Consider the following 13973-nt stretch of genomic DNA (forward strand, 5'->3'; position numbering starts at 1 on the left):
CAGGTGAGCAGGGGGACGGCGGCGTCCCCACGGACGCCCAGGGAATCCGCCCGGCTGGAGCGTGTCCTCGCACACTGCAGACCTCGTGGGCCGCCTCCGGACGTCCCCCACGTGGGCCCTGTGTCTGGTGAGCCTGGGCCCCCGGCCCCTCCCTGCTGTAGGTCGGGCCTGTGATCTAGGGAGCCCCGCCTGTGCTCCCCCAGACACCGGGCGGCGATGCCACAGTGAGCGACGAGAGCAAGCTGTGCTGTGAGGGACCGGAACGCGCCCCGTGCTCCTCCGAGGCGGTCAGGACACAGGCGTGTGACCCCATGTCCAAAGGCCCGCGGATGGCTTTAAAACTTCAGGAAGAGCACATTTTGGAAAATCAAAGTGGGAACTACGGTTTCGGGTCACACTTCAGACGCTGCAGGCGGCACTTGCCCCCCCCCCCCCCCCCCCGCCCTCCGTCCACCCACGGCTGGGCAGCTCTCCCCACCTGCGGCCCCGGCCGGGCCGGGGCAGCCCGGCCCAGCATTGCCCTGGGATACAGCGCTCCCGGGGACACTCTCCCCTGAGCCCTGAGAGGCTCCCTCTCCGGTCCAGACCCTCCGAGCTCAGCTGTGCAAGCCAGCATCCCCCTGACTTTGTCCCGTGGCCTGGGTGGGGACAGGGCCCCAAGTCTGGGTGTTGCCGGGACCCCATGCCCCAGTCTGCAAACCTGCACGGTGACGCTGCCCCCAGAATTTACCTTCGAACCCCTCTGAGAAGGGACTGTCCACGGAGGAAGTGGGGAGATGAGAAAACCCACACACAGAGGCGGGTACCTTTACAACACAGGATCCCAAGCCACCTTTACAGAGAAAAGGGTTCTGGGTAGCCCTTCAGCTCCCACCCTTCCAGCCATGACCAGAGCACTGTGCAAGTGTGCAGCGGTCCTGCTACGGGGTGCGGGGGGTGGGGCGGCCAGGACCCCGGCCTGAGTACAGATGCACCAGAGCCCACGGGTCCAGGGTCCGAGCCCCGAGCCTGTGCACAGAGCAGCCGCGGACGCCCTGCGCCTCCTACCTCGTTGCCCAGCAAAGCAGAAACACATGCTTCCGAGGCGTCGCAGATGGCCGTGAGGTCGTGGCCCCCCTCCAGGGCCAGAACAATCCGGCCGCCAGCCAGGCCCATCAGCTGCTTCGTCAGGTACCCGAAACCTGCAACAGGAAATGGGAGGCGTGAGCCGAGGGCGAGGGCGGGCCGTGGATCAAAGCACCCAGAGACGCATTACATCACGTTACAGAGACCCAGGGGGCTGGCGCTCCGAAACACATAATAGAAGCCAGGTCTGATTGTAATAAATTCATTGAAGAATTTCGGTTTGGGATTCTGTTTGATCTGTTCGAGAGTAGGAATTACGGTTTGGTGCTTTGATTTTATAATGCCGCAAATCATCTCGTTTGGGGGAAAGGAAGGAGCCCCCGGAGGAGCCCCTCGGTTCTCGGGCTGGGGCCACAGAAGAGGCACCAAGAATGTGCCCCTGAGGCTGTGTCCTGGGAGCCTCGGGGCCAGGGAGAGGCGCGGGGGTCTGGTCGGCCGGTGTGCTGGGCACACGCGTGTGCACGTACAGTCACGGGCACACGCGCCATGGTGCGGGCCCCTCCCGGACTCACACACCACGTCTGGCGTGTCTGGATTTCATCAAGAGCCACAGCATGCCCTCTGCACCCACCTCCCCTCCCACCAGCAGAAAACGCATGACGGGTAGTGGTGATTACCGTCCTCACCAGCACGTTCTGATGTTTATTCAAGCTGGCAAAAGCTGTGCCGCCCTCAGCGGCCCCGTCACAGGCCGCCATCAGCGGACCGGGCCCAACGCCGGGCCATGACCTCCCAGAGCCTCGGCTACATCTCTGACGGGAACGGTGATGGGGCCCCGAGGCTGCCCTGAGGGCCACAGGCGCCTCAGCCTTTACTGCACTTTCTACAAAGGGAAGGTCCGGGGCAAGCCTGAGTCGGGCAAGTCCGTGGGTCCGTGGGCACCGTTTTCCCAGCAGCACTTGCTCATTCTGTGTCTCTGCGTCACAGTTTGGTAATTTTTGCAGGATTTCTACCTTGTTCGTCATCGTCGCGTTTGTCATGGCGATCGGTGGTCACAACTCCCGCAAAGCCAGCAACAAAATAACTTCTAATTAAGGCACATACGTGGTTTTAGACGTGATGCTATCGCACGCCGAACAGACCACACGGTAGTGTAAACTAACTTTTATCTGCAACGGGAAACCCAAACGTTCCCCGGCCTTGCTCTGTCGCGGAGGCCTGGGCCTGAACCCACATGGTCTCCAAGGGGAGCCTGTAAGTGGAGAAGCTCAGAACACGGCCAGCAGCAGGCTGGCCACGCACGGAGGGGCGCTGGGCGTGATGCTACGCTTGGCCCTCTGCCTGGTCGGCGTGTGGGCCCCCGGGCCCCCAGCCGGCATCAGGGAGGGCTCTGAGGTCTGTGCTGGGGCACGGCCCCCGCGAGGGCCACCCTGTGCATCCACCGTTTGCCCTGTGTTCTCGGGGGCGGCAGGCACGGTCACGTTTTTGGGAAGATGTAACACGGACAGTTTCCTCCTATCGTTGCTAAAGCGGAGGCTTGAAATGCAGATCACGCCTAACCGTAAAAACAGCAGAATCCAGACTGTGTTCCTGGGCGATCTGCAGACCCGACTTACATCTGGCGGAGAGGTTGTAGCCGCCGAGCGGCGTGGGGTGGCCCTCCACGGCGTCGAAGCCTGAAGACACGAGCACCACGTCTGGGGCGAACTCGCTGGCGATGGGCATGACCACGGTTCTGCGAAGGGCAGGAGAAGGCGACACTGGGTTAGCTGAGGGGGCACGGCCGGGGGGAGACTGGCCCATCTCCCACCCAGGTCAGCAGAATAAGGGCTCCGCACGGGGGCTGGGATCGGAGGACTCGCACCCAGAAGGTGATCACGGCTCATTTCACAGCACCCTCAAAGCCTGAACCACTAAACCCCGACGTGAATGCCCAGGGAAGCCACCGCACAGGGGTTCTGGAGGAGGCTGGTTGATTATGTTGGGGGACCTACAACCCCCGCAGCACCAGCCGTCCAGACTGCTAAAGATCTTCCCCACGCCTCATTTTCTGTTCCCTGTAGGTCCTGTCTCGCTCCTGTAGGTGGGGGTGCCTCTGTTCCCCCCATGCCCCCTTCACGTGGTCCGGATTCAAGACAGGCACAGTCACCGACTGCCCCCGGCACCAGGGACCCACAGCTGTGGGGCTGAGAGGACAGGGAGCCCCCGAGCAGCCCTGGCCCGCAGGGGGCCCCCCCTCGCTCCTGCACGCCAGCCACAAGCGACTGGATGGCCGGCAGGCACACGGTCAGTGGGTTAATCTGACACCTGGGATCTGTACGGGGATACCAGATAAGCACATTTAAGAGAATAGACGGGCTAAAGGTGTAAACACCCACCGAGAGGTCCAGTGGTTTAGTTACATTAGGGAAATGAGGAAAACGGCCCCATGAACAGTGGAAAAAACACTTCTTAACACAAAACAACCACTTGCACGTGGTCTAATGACACCCGCCCGGCTACAATGGAGGACGTGTCACAACAGGAAGCTATGTGACTTCGTCCGTCACTTAAGCTTGCTCTATTCGATTCTGAATCCATTACCAGACTTCCCGGGTCTCCCTCCTCCCTCTGGGCGAGGCGGGCAGTGCTGCGGACACAGGGGCCCGGGTGCCTGGAGCAGGCTGGGTGCGCCTCCGCGGAACTCGTCACCTGGGTTCCCCCAGGGTCGCGCAGGCCGGACCACATTTGTGCTGCACCAAAGGCCACTTCCTGTCCTGCACCTTCCAAACGCCCACGGGCCCCACTGCTCATGTCGGACTCTCAACTCAGTCAAACGGGTCTCCGGAGGCCCACCCGGGCCCTTCTCACGCCTGCTCAGCGGGAACGCCACGGCCAGAGGGCAGCAGGGCTGGTGGGAGAGCCTCCAGTCTCTCATGCTTTGTGTTGTAAAATAAAATTTGCCACGAAATGCGCCACTTAAGTCAGCAAAGTCAACTCCATAAGGCACCAGCTTGGGCCATCAGAACCAAAAATGAACCGCTTCTCCGTTCGGGAACAACTCTCGGACGTGATCGCATTGAGACGTCCCTCTGACCTCAGGCAGCGGAAGAGACAAAAACCCCAGCCCACGAGGTTAAGACCCGTTGACACGCGCGGGCCGGCGCCGAAAGACCCAGCGAGCGAGCCCGTCCGAGAGGAGGGCGTCTGTGACGGGGGAGGAGCCTCCGGGCTTCCCTCTGGTCACGTCAGGCACCGAGAGAGTCTGCCACCGACCTCACCCCAGGCCCTCGGCCGGCCCGGGAGCCCGCTTCTGGGACCTCCCACTGGGCAGGCCCAGAAGGTCAGGGCTGGCTTTGGAGGCTCTCGCGGCTTCTACTTTTCTTTCCTCTGAGGCCGGGCCCCGTTCGCACAGCTGTGTCCGGACGGCCTCAGCCACGGGCTGGTGAGGGCAGCTTCCAGCAGGTTCTGCGCCGTGGGGGCCGTCCGTCAGGGGTTGCAGGGCACGGCATGTGAGTCTGGACCAGCAGGTGTTCCCGCCCAGGGCCCGAGAGGAAACGGAGTCTTTGGGCCATGGGGCCTGTCGCCACCACCCGACACGGCCCTGGTCGTGCGAAAACAGCCACAGCCACACGGGAACACATGCGCGTGGCCCGTTCCACTCAAACTTAAAAAGACTCGAGGTGGGATTTGGCCCACGTCCGCCTCAGACTCTGCCGCGATGACGCTGCTAGCATCCTTCACGTCAGACACCGGCCCTGGATTTGAGCACCTTTGCCCGCCGGGACGCTGCAGCACAAGCCCTCAGATTCCGTGAACGCAAAGTGCAAACCGCAGTCTTTACACAAACCGTCCGCTTCAGCACACGCGCCACAGCTGGGGTTCGGCGCCCTGCCACGGAGACCGGAGGCGAGGAGGTCCCGGTGCTCGTCCCGTGTCCACGTCACGACCAGGGACGCACTCCGCCTTCCCGCCCACACAGGACGGTCCCCTCTGAGGACCCGGGTCGCGCGCGGTGGCTCTCGGCGGCCCCAGGCCGATCGGCACCTGCCTGCCAGCGGCTTTCGCTAAACTTTGTCTTCAGGCAGAACAGTCTCAGCCACGTGCCTGGCTCATCCTGGCGATGAGAACCACGGACGTTTTCTGTAGATGCCGGCTCGTTCACAAAGGGCTCCAGCAGCCGTTTGGAAGCCAGCGCGCGCTGTGGGCCTTGTTCTCTGCTCTGAAGGACTGCTGAGCTATTTTGTTCCTAATCCCCCCGCCACAAAGTTAACAAAAACAGCACGGAAGAAGTTAATACCAAGAGAGCGCCCGGCGCCCACGCTGGCTGTGTGGCATCACTGAAAAGCCAGTGAAAAACAAGACGCGAAACAGGCTGACCCCACGTGTCTGTGTGGGTGTGGGGGGCACAGGCCCATCGGCCACGCGCAAGCGTGGGCAGCTGATATACGAGCACACACTCTCGCTTTACTTCCGGCTTTGGAGCCCCGCAGGTTGTGATCTCAATCACCTGCCAAAGCCACGAAAACCAGACGTGGTGAGTGCCAGACGGGCGCACGGTGGGTCTCCAGGCCGGTTTTCGGTAGGTAGGCCCTGGGAGAGGTCACTTCCGCCCCATGGGACTCTGCTTCCTGGCCTCTAGGAAAGGAGCTGAATGTGCCCTCCTGACGGTCCCATCGGCCTTCTAGAACCCCCACGTCATCATCCCATCCAGGACCCACCCCCGTGCAAAACATCTATGTTTCACGGTTGCAAAGAAAATGGGAATCTGGCCTCAGGTTTCATTTCTAGAATGAAATTTTAACAAGCAACTTGGTCTCTGAAAACAAGATGTCAATATTTACTGCAGGCCTTCTGTCAAATCATCACTTTCAGGTGAGCGCTCCTGTGGGGCCACCGTGGACGTTCCTCAGGGCAACGTGAAGGCAGAGGGGTGAGGGGGGAGCTTCCCAGAGCCGCACGCTCCCCACCGTCTGCTTAGACGCGGGAGGAGGCGCGTCTCCCAGAGAAGAGGTGGGCACGTGCCCGTGACTGGTGCACCCCTTACTGCGGGAGAGAAGAGGGCACCCGGTTCTCAGGAGCCACGCCGCCGGGTCCCATGGCCCCAGAGCCCCCTCAGCATGGCCTGGCCCTGGGGGCTGGAGCTCAGATGGTCGGAGCAATGCTGAGTGACAGAGCCTGGCGCCTCGCTGCACGCTCGCCCCACGGGAGGCCCTGGGACGCTGCCCGCTCCCTTCCCGAGGCCTCCCTCAAGCCTGAGGCTCCCCGGCCACTCTGCGCCCGCCAGCTGGCGCACACGTCTGTCCGTGTCCGCACCGCGGATCTCCGCAGAGGACGGCTGCGTGCCCAGGATAGGCGCAAGCCGGCGTGGTGGGGTAGCGTGAACTCGATCTGCTACCACGGGGGACGCTTGCTCCCAGTCCCGGCTGCCTGTGGGAGCGACAGCCAGGCGGACCTACGGGGCACTTACACCTAACAGAAACGTTCCTCGTAAGCCACCCCGTGACGTCTGGTTATGCAAGGCGTACAAACTCGCCACCTGCAAACCCCACGGGGAGTCCACGCGCAGCGACCGATTCTGCCCTTGGTTCCTGCTTCTGGCAGGAAACGGCCTTTCTGGTTTGTCCCCCAACCAGGGCCCCACGCAAAACCCACCAAACTCGCGGTGGTCACGAGCCTCGGGCCAGTGGCGCTGCCTCCGGGGGCCGTGCCCCCCTGTGCCCGAGAGCACCTGGGGAGCTGGGGGGTGGCCTCCATGTGCCCCAGGAGCCTGGTCCACACCACCGGCCCACACACCTCCCCTGTCACGTGGCACCCGAGGGCTCTCGCGACAACGCCTTCTGCTCTGTCCTCGTCGCGTATTTTGGGTTCGGTCCTGTAGTTCAAGGTCTGCAGCCAGAGTTGACGTGAGCGGGAGCCGCCTGACGGACACACAACAGCTGTTGCTGAATCGCCCGAACCGGTTTCGCGGGAGCTCGGTGCCCTGGGTGTCTGATGACACGATTTTACCAGCCGTGGCATTTTGATAATTGAAAATTCCTACTGTTGGATGCTGTGCACATCCTTGCCGTGAGGGCTGGCGTGTCTGCTCTGACATCTGGATTTGCCACCACCTGCACGCTGGGCCTGGCCTCTGGGGCTTCGGGGCGTCAGAGCTCCATGTTTTGAGAGCCACCGAGATCTGTCATTTTCACCAAGGTCACCCAGAACGCGGCTGGAGTGCCTGCCCATCCCGTATTCGAACGCTGCTGGGAGTCAGGGTCAGAGCAACGATGACGACGGGAACCACGGGCTCTGGCCTGGCTGTCCCTGACGGTCACGTCCACGGCCGCGTCCTGCTCCTTCCATTCCACAGGCACCGCGGCCAGCAGGACTGAGTGGGTGGCTAGGGCAAAGCCGGGCACTGAGGCCGGGCCCTCACCCGCCCCCGTCTCCTCTGCACCCCCAGCTCTGCAACCCTGCCCACTTCCAGGCTCTCTGCGCTCTCTTAACCCAGACTCTGCCCTCAGGAGGTGGGGATGTCCCTCCACTCCCCCTGCTGCCTCCTCAGAGAGCGGGGAGGTCACCTTGCTCTGAGCCCTGCCCCTCCCTGCTGCTCCTGTCTGGCTGTCATTTGCCAAGTGGGGCACCCAGCTCTGCCGGCTTCTCTACACCCCTCACCATCCAGGGTCTTGCCAACACGGTACCCGTCCCTCGCTGCCCACGGCCCCACTGCCACCGTCGTCTCCGGTTGTGCTCGGGCTCCCCAAGGCTGTCGGGCCCTGACGTGCTCCCAGCTGTGTCCTGACACGCTCCCTGAGGCTGCCCTGCTCCGACGTGCTCCCCCACCCCGACGGACGGGCTCCCAGCTCTATGTCCCATCCCGATGTGCTCCCAGCTCTGTCCTGCTCCTTTCCTGGGGCCTGTCCCCGGGCCTGCACTCTTGGCCACCTCCACCCATCTCGGCGCTCCCCTGCAACTCCCCAGCACGGGGCACCCCTGGGCACGAGCAGCAGAGGCGGTGGGGCTGCTGAGGACGCCACACAGACCCACAGCCGGCCTGAGGAGCAGGTCTCTGCCGGGCCGCGCATGACAGTTCCGTCCCCTCAGGCACCGCGGCCCAGGCCTCTCCCAGCTGCCTCCTCTTCCTGCCGCAAAGCCAACCTCGGTCTCTGGCTCAGTACCCTTGTGCTCTGTCCCGGGTTCCCGCCTCGCTCTGGGCAGGACCCTGGCTTCACCCCGGCACCCGACTCCGAGCCACAAGTATGAGCTGACCGCTCTGCGGCCGAGTCCTCATCGGGGCTCCCGCAGCACAGCCGTGGAACACACAGACCCGCCGTGTTGGTCACCTGGTCAGAGCCCTTGACACGCTTGACCGATGGGGCCATGGTCCCGGCCCCCAGAGGCGGCCCCCGACACAGGCAGGTCTGTGTTGGGAGGTGTGCTCCCGCAGGGATGCCCCCGCGAGCAGGTGCCCAAGTACGGCCGTCACTGCACCCGCCTGCGAGCCCCACAGCCTAGGGGCCCTGCTGTCCTGGTTCTGCCCCGCCCTCGAGGGCAGGCACCAGGGCTGGCTCAACGTGACCTGCCACGTTCTGCTTCTAAGTCACCACGGAACGTCCTCCGGGAAAGTTTCCACACGGGAAGGGGTGTGGACGCCCTCCCAGGGCCATCACTGCCTCTAGCAAACGAGGTCCGGGGGTTTGGATCCAACGTCTTCACAACAGCGAGGCCTGGACTCTTAGAGCCTCTGTGGACAGACCCGCGTGGTGGGTGCCTCCGAGCTGTGCTCGCCCCCATGGCTAACACGGGAAGCGCCAAGCACATTTCACAACAATAAATAACAATTAAAAACGATTTTGTAAAGAATTTTTCGTTAGGAGGAAAAAGGAACAAACTCCCACAAAACAGCTTATGAAGTAACGTGAGCTCCGAGAGCCTCCGTCTTTGGGTGGAAAAGGACGCGAATCTACCCAGTGGCTCAATTTAAAGGCAAATCGCGACTCGTTAAAAGATTAAAGTTACCACTTCAGAATATCCCGTTTCACTGACATCTCTGATACGCTTTACAAGAGCACATTTAAAGCAAAGCTGTGATCTAAAAGCACACGTAATCCCAGATTCGCTTGCCGAGCGCTGACACCGGATGGCAGGTAGGGGAGGGGAAGGAGAGCGCATCCTCTCCGTCCGCCCGCCCGCCCGCCCGCCGGGGCCTTCGCCCCTGCTTCTGCACTTCAAAGCCCGTCTGGCACGGGCTGGTTTGAATTAGGGCTGCCTTTTGTCCTCAAGTCTGAGCCCCAGGAGAAAGTGCCGCCACTTCTGGATTTCATTAGGGGCAATTTTCTTATCTCTTCTTCATCCCAGGCTTGATCTCCTGAAACGCAACGTGGCAGGCCGTGGGTCTGAGTAACAAGGTGCTGCCTCTAAGGCCCGCATTGTCCCCAGGGGCCCCCAGAAAGGGGGAGACGCACAGAAGAAAGGGGAAGACGGATCCTGACCCTTCTTCCCCTAGCCGATCGATGCCCAGGGAACCATAAATTGTAAACTTCAAAGTGCTACTTTACATTGAAATCAATAAAAAAAAAAAAAAAAAAACCCAAAAAAACCCTGAAACAATTTTCCTTTTCAAAGAGGCTATTTAAGCTTTAAAAAGTTCATTTGATAAGGTATCATCATGTACGCGCTTGGCAGAAGATTAAAACACAATGTCAACAGCAACTCGGAGAGAAAGGTTCATCTTAAAGGCTGGCCCCAGGCGGGCGGCTGGGGGAGGGGGGTCGCCCGCGGCCGGAGGGCCACCTCCCGGTGCTGGGCGTCCCCGTCTCGGGACCAGAGCACCCAGAGCACCCAGTGCGGCTGAAGCCCGGCCGAAAGCAGGGGTGACGTGAAGTACAGAGCTGCCCCCACTGCTGCGGCCAGCCCAGCCGAGCACAGCGCCGCCCTCTGCCCGCGGCGTGCCCTGGGGTCCCCAGCCAACCAACGGCCCTCACGGCAGGTGCCCAGACACTTTACTTTCCAAGCGGCCTTCCGAGAGGGCGGGTTCTCGGGCCGAGGGGTGACAAGGTGGCACAGGCGTTCCGCGGACGGCAGCGAGGCCCCCGCCGCGGGCGCTGCACGGGCTCGGATTTCGTGGCGTGGATTCTTAACCAGGCACACGGGCAAACTGCCAGACCCCGTACCCGCTGGGGGAGTCCCTCTCCCTTAAACGAGGCACGCCATTGTCAAGATTGCATTGTATCTGCTGAGGGGTAGGAAGACACATCAAAATTAAGTCAATGAGATTAAAGGAAAAAGTGACTCGGGGAGATCAGGGCAGAGAAACCAGCTGGGGAGGGGACGGACGCGATTGTAAAAACCGACTTCGCTGCTGGAGAAGCTAACCTGCTGCCTCCACTTAACCAAATTTGAGCCGCTGCTTCCGTGAACCACGAGCAGCTGGGAAGGAGCTTCTATCCACGCGGCGATGCATCGTGCCAGAGCCAACAACCGTTCCGAGTCTGGGGAGCGGAACTGTGTTCGGAGACGAGCACGCGGGGTCCCGTGGCCCCCGCGGGGCCCCCCGGAGCACACGGCGGATGCTACGGCAGAACGTGTAGAGACGTGTCCTCCTACGGAGCCACCCCCGCCAGAGACACACTGCACACGCGCCTACACGCTCACAGCCCTGTGCACGCGGATACATGCACACGCATGTCCACAGAGACACAGGCATCACGCGTACACGCGTGCGCTTTAGATTTACGGCAGAAGGGGAGCAGGGAATTCGAGAAACAGGCAGGGAGGAAGCTTCACGGGGCTCCAATTCCCAGCGCACCGACAGTGTTTTCTAACGATGACCGAGAGACCTAGCACGCTGAACAGCACCCTTCTCCTCACGGGGCCCTGGGGCCCCAGAACCCCACATTCTGGGGAGAAGGGAGAGGCCGCCACTTAAAACAAGCGGCAGAAAGCCCGCGTTGCTGAGGGTCTGTGCTTGGTCGCAGGAACTACTTCAACCTGGCCCAGATCGCAGGAGAAATCACCACTTCAGGACAAAAGCAAACACTCTGTTTAAAGGAACCGTCGCACAGCTCTGTCCTAGCGGGGCAGACGGTGGCCCCGCACCTCCCCAGAACCGCAGCAGGGAAGGCGGGACACGGATTCCTGCCTCTCATTGTCCCACAAGGACTTCACTGGAAGGACAGCTGGGAGATCATGAAATCTTTCCGAAGAAAGCATCCACCTTTCTCAGCCCCGCACTGAAGTCCTCACCCGGGCTTCAGTCACTTCCTTACCGTCAAAACCCAGAAGGGTTTCCGTGTCTCTCTTAAAGCCCAAGACGGACCTGCTGCCGAACAGAGGTGACAAGACAGTCTCAGACTCCAGCTGAGGCTCTGAGAACCAACTAAGAGAAAAGGCTGCTACAGAAATGCCCCCCTGTGCGGGGCCCCCAGGGATGCCGGGGGAGGGGCCTGCCCGAGAGGGGCCTCGGGGGTGTGTGTGTATGTGTGTGTGTGTGTGTAGGAAGAGGAAGGTCCAAGGACATCAGTAAAACCGAGCAAGAGCTGGGGACACTGGTGTGGAACCCCCGATTGTCTGACAAGTGCCCCGTGGGACAAGAAGCCGGGACACTTACCTGAAGGCCGCCAAATACTCCGCATCTCCCATGGGGGGATCGAGGCCGCCAGTGAAAGCCATGTTGACGTTGAAGCCCACACCTGGGCCTGTGCCCACCTGAGTGGGAGAGAGAAGCTCGTGTCACAGGCCCTCAACTGGAGGGCACCCGGCCCCGGTGGCACAGGCCTACGGCTCTTGGCTCAGTGGCCCGGCAGCAAAGCCTGAGTCCTGTGCTCCCCAGCATGTGCTCCCAGGGCCCCTGACACGAGGACCCAACAACGGGGAGAGGGCTCTCGGCCACCTGTGCCTGGAGGGGTGTGGGGCCGCCCTTCTCCCTTGGCCACGGCCCAGCAGCGTCTGAAGGCCTGTGGCTCTGCGGCATAGACACCAACAGAGGCACAGAAATGCGAGTACAGGAGGCTATCCTTCCCTACCTCCTTCCAGGAAATAAGGCCCGGAGTCCGATTAAACTTCTCCCCCGGGTGTCAGGGCCTCTGTGTTCAGGGCGAGGGCAGGCTCTGCCGGGGGCTCGGGCGCCGTGAAGGAGCCCGTGAGCCGCCAATCCCCCTCCCGTGTGGCCCCGGACAGCTGAGGGACAGCACGGCGCCCTGCCCAACGGACGGACGAGAGGAATGGGCAGGAGGAAGGGTGCCCGGGCTCTCTCACATCTGCCTACGTTGGAGCCAGACGTGAGGGCCAGTCCGTCCCTGGAACCGCAGGCCAGATGAAGCCCCCGTGGGCACGTGATGGAATCCAGCCCACGCCTGCCTGCCGTCGCTGGGATGGGCGCGAGCAGGGAGGCCTGGCTTGTGCGCGTGCAGGGGCTGCGCCCACTTGCCCTCTCACCTGCAGAGCGGCCCGGCACACGGGCGGGTGGGTGGCCCCTGCTCACCTCGTCTGGCGCCCCACTGCCCGGGAAGAAGTTGCCATCGTCATAGCGGTGCAGGGAGATATAGAGGACGTTGGGATCGTTGTAGAAGGCCTGCTGGGTTCCATTTCCGTGGTGCACGTCCTGGGAGAGCAGGGAGCAGAGGACCCAGCGCTAGCGGGACGCCTCTGGGCTCCCGGCGTGGCCGGGCGCCTGCGCAGGGCCCCGAGACAGAAAGTAGAGCCCCAGGCTGCGTCCTCGTCTGCCTCCCTCGGCCTCGGCACCGTGCCGCAGTGCAGCTTCCGGCAAGGGGGAAGAGGCCGGCGTTTCAGCCCCACCCAGAGGCCACGGTTTCCCAGACAAAACCGTCCGGCCACTGCCACGTCTGTGAGGAGGGAGCGGACGGCAGCCGTTCCCCTTCGAGCACGTGTGAGGTGTCGGCTCTGTGCCGGACACTGGGGTGCAGCAGGAGGCCATCCCGTGGGGCCGGGAGGGACAGGGGCGCACAGCACGGGGCTCCCGGGCCCCAGGCTCGAACAGCAAACTGCTTTTTTTTTTTTTAATTTTTATTTATATCAAAAAAATTTTTTTAAGTTTCTTTCTTTCTTTTGAGAAAGAGACAGCATGAAGGGGGAGGGTCAGAGGGAGGGAGAGAGGGAGAATCCCAAGTAGGCTCTGTGCTGTCAGTACAGAGCCCGGTGTGGGGCTCAAACCCACGAAACCACGAGGTCATGACTTCGGCCGAAACTAAGAGCTGGACGCTTAACTGACTGAGCCACCCAGGCCCAAACCGCTTCTGATCACGATGCGTGCGTGTTAAAAGCACAAAAGTGGGGCAGGGCAGCCGGGCTTCCTACCAGGCCTGAGGCCGTGCACGGCCCGGGTCAGGACTGGAGAGGGCCACCAGGATGGGCAGCCGGCTTCACACATGTGAGAAGCTGTGGGCAAGTCAGTGATTTTAAAGCCTGGGAACTGCTTGGTATCTTTGTTATTTGTAACAGTTGTCTGTGAGGAGGGCTTGGGTGGCTCGGTTGCTTGAGCGTCCGACTTCGGCTCAGGTCATGATCTCACTGCTCATGGGTTCGGGCCCCGCGTCGGGCTCTGTGCTCACAGCTCGGAGCCCGGAGGCCGCTTCGGATTCTGTCTCCCCCACCGTCTGTCTGCCCCTCCCCTGCCCACACTCTGTCTCTGTCTCTCAAAAATTAACATTAAAAAAAGTATATTTAAAAAAAAAGTAAAAGCTATCTGTGCTCACCAGAAGAGATGTGGCAGGACAGACACCTGATCCCATCAACCAGAAAGCCACCACAGCTGAGCAGACATGCACCAAGGCTGCGGGGACGGGAACCTTCCGCACCAGATGCAGCCCTGCATGCGCGTGTGCCCTTTCCCGTGGGGGCGCACACCCGGGGTCAGCAGCCCTACAACCATCGACTTCCCCCCGCGTCCTGGCCACGCCTGCGTCGTGGACCGAGGGGATGTTAGC

General features: G+C 61.8%; 1 protein-coding gene across 4 annotated transcripts in view; it reads right to left on the reverse strand.

Annotated features, from left to right (window-relative positions):
• HDAC4 (histone deacetylase 4) overlaps positions 1–13973 on the reverse strand; it is a 286561-nt gene that overhangs the window by 13719 nt on the left and 258869 nt on the right. For all 4 annotated transcript variants that reach the window (XM_047846439.1, XM_047846441.1, XM_047846440.1 and 1 more), the window contains 4 exons: positions 12512–12631; positions 11639–11736; positions 2682–2800; positions 1048–1181 (listed from right to left, as the gene is read on the reverse strand). In XM_047846439.1, coding sequence (XP_047702395.1) covers positions 1048–1181; positions 2682–2800; positions 11639–11736; positions 12512–12631 — 471 coding nt within the window. The remainder of the gene's footprint in view (positions 1–1047; positions 1182–2681; positions 2801–11638; positions 11737–12511; positions 12632–13973) is intronic.

The sequence above is a fragment of the Prionailurus viverrinus genome, unplaced genomic scaffold (genome assembly GCF_022837055.1).
Source record: "Prionailurus viverrinus isolate Anna unplaced genomic scaffold, UM_Priviv_1.0 scaffold_39, whole genome shotgun sequence".
Classification (NCBI taxonomy): domain Eukaryota; kingdom Metazoa; phylum Chordata; class Mammalia; order Carnivora; family Felidae; genus Prionailurus; species Prionailurus viverrinus.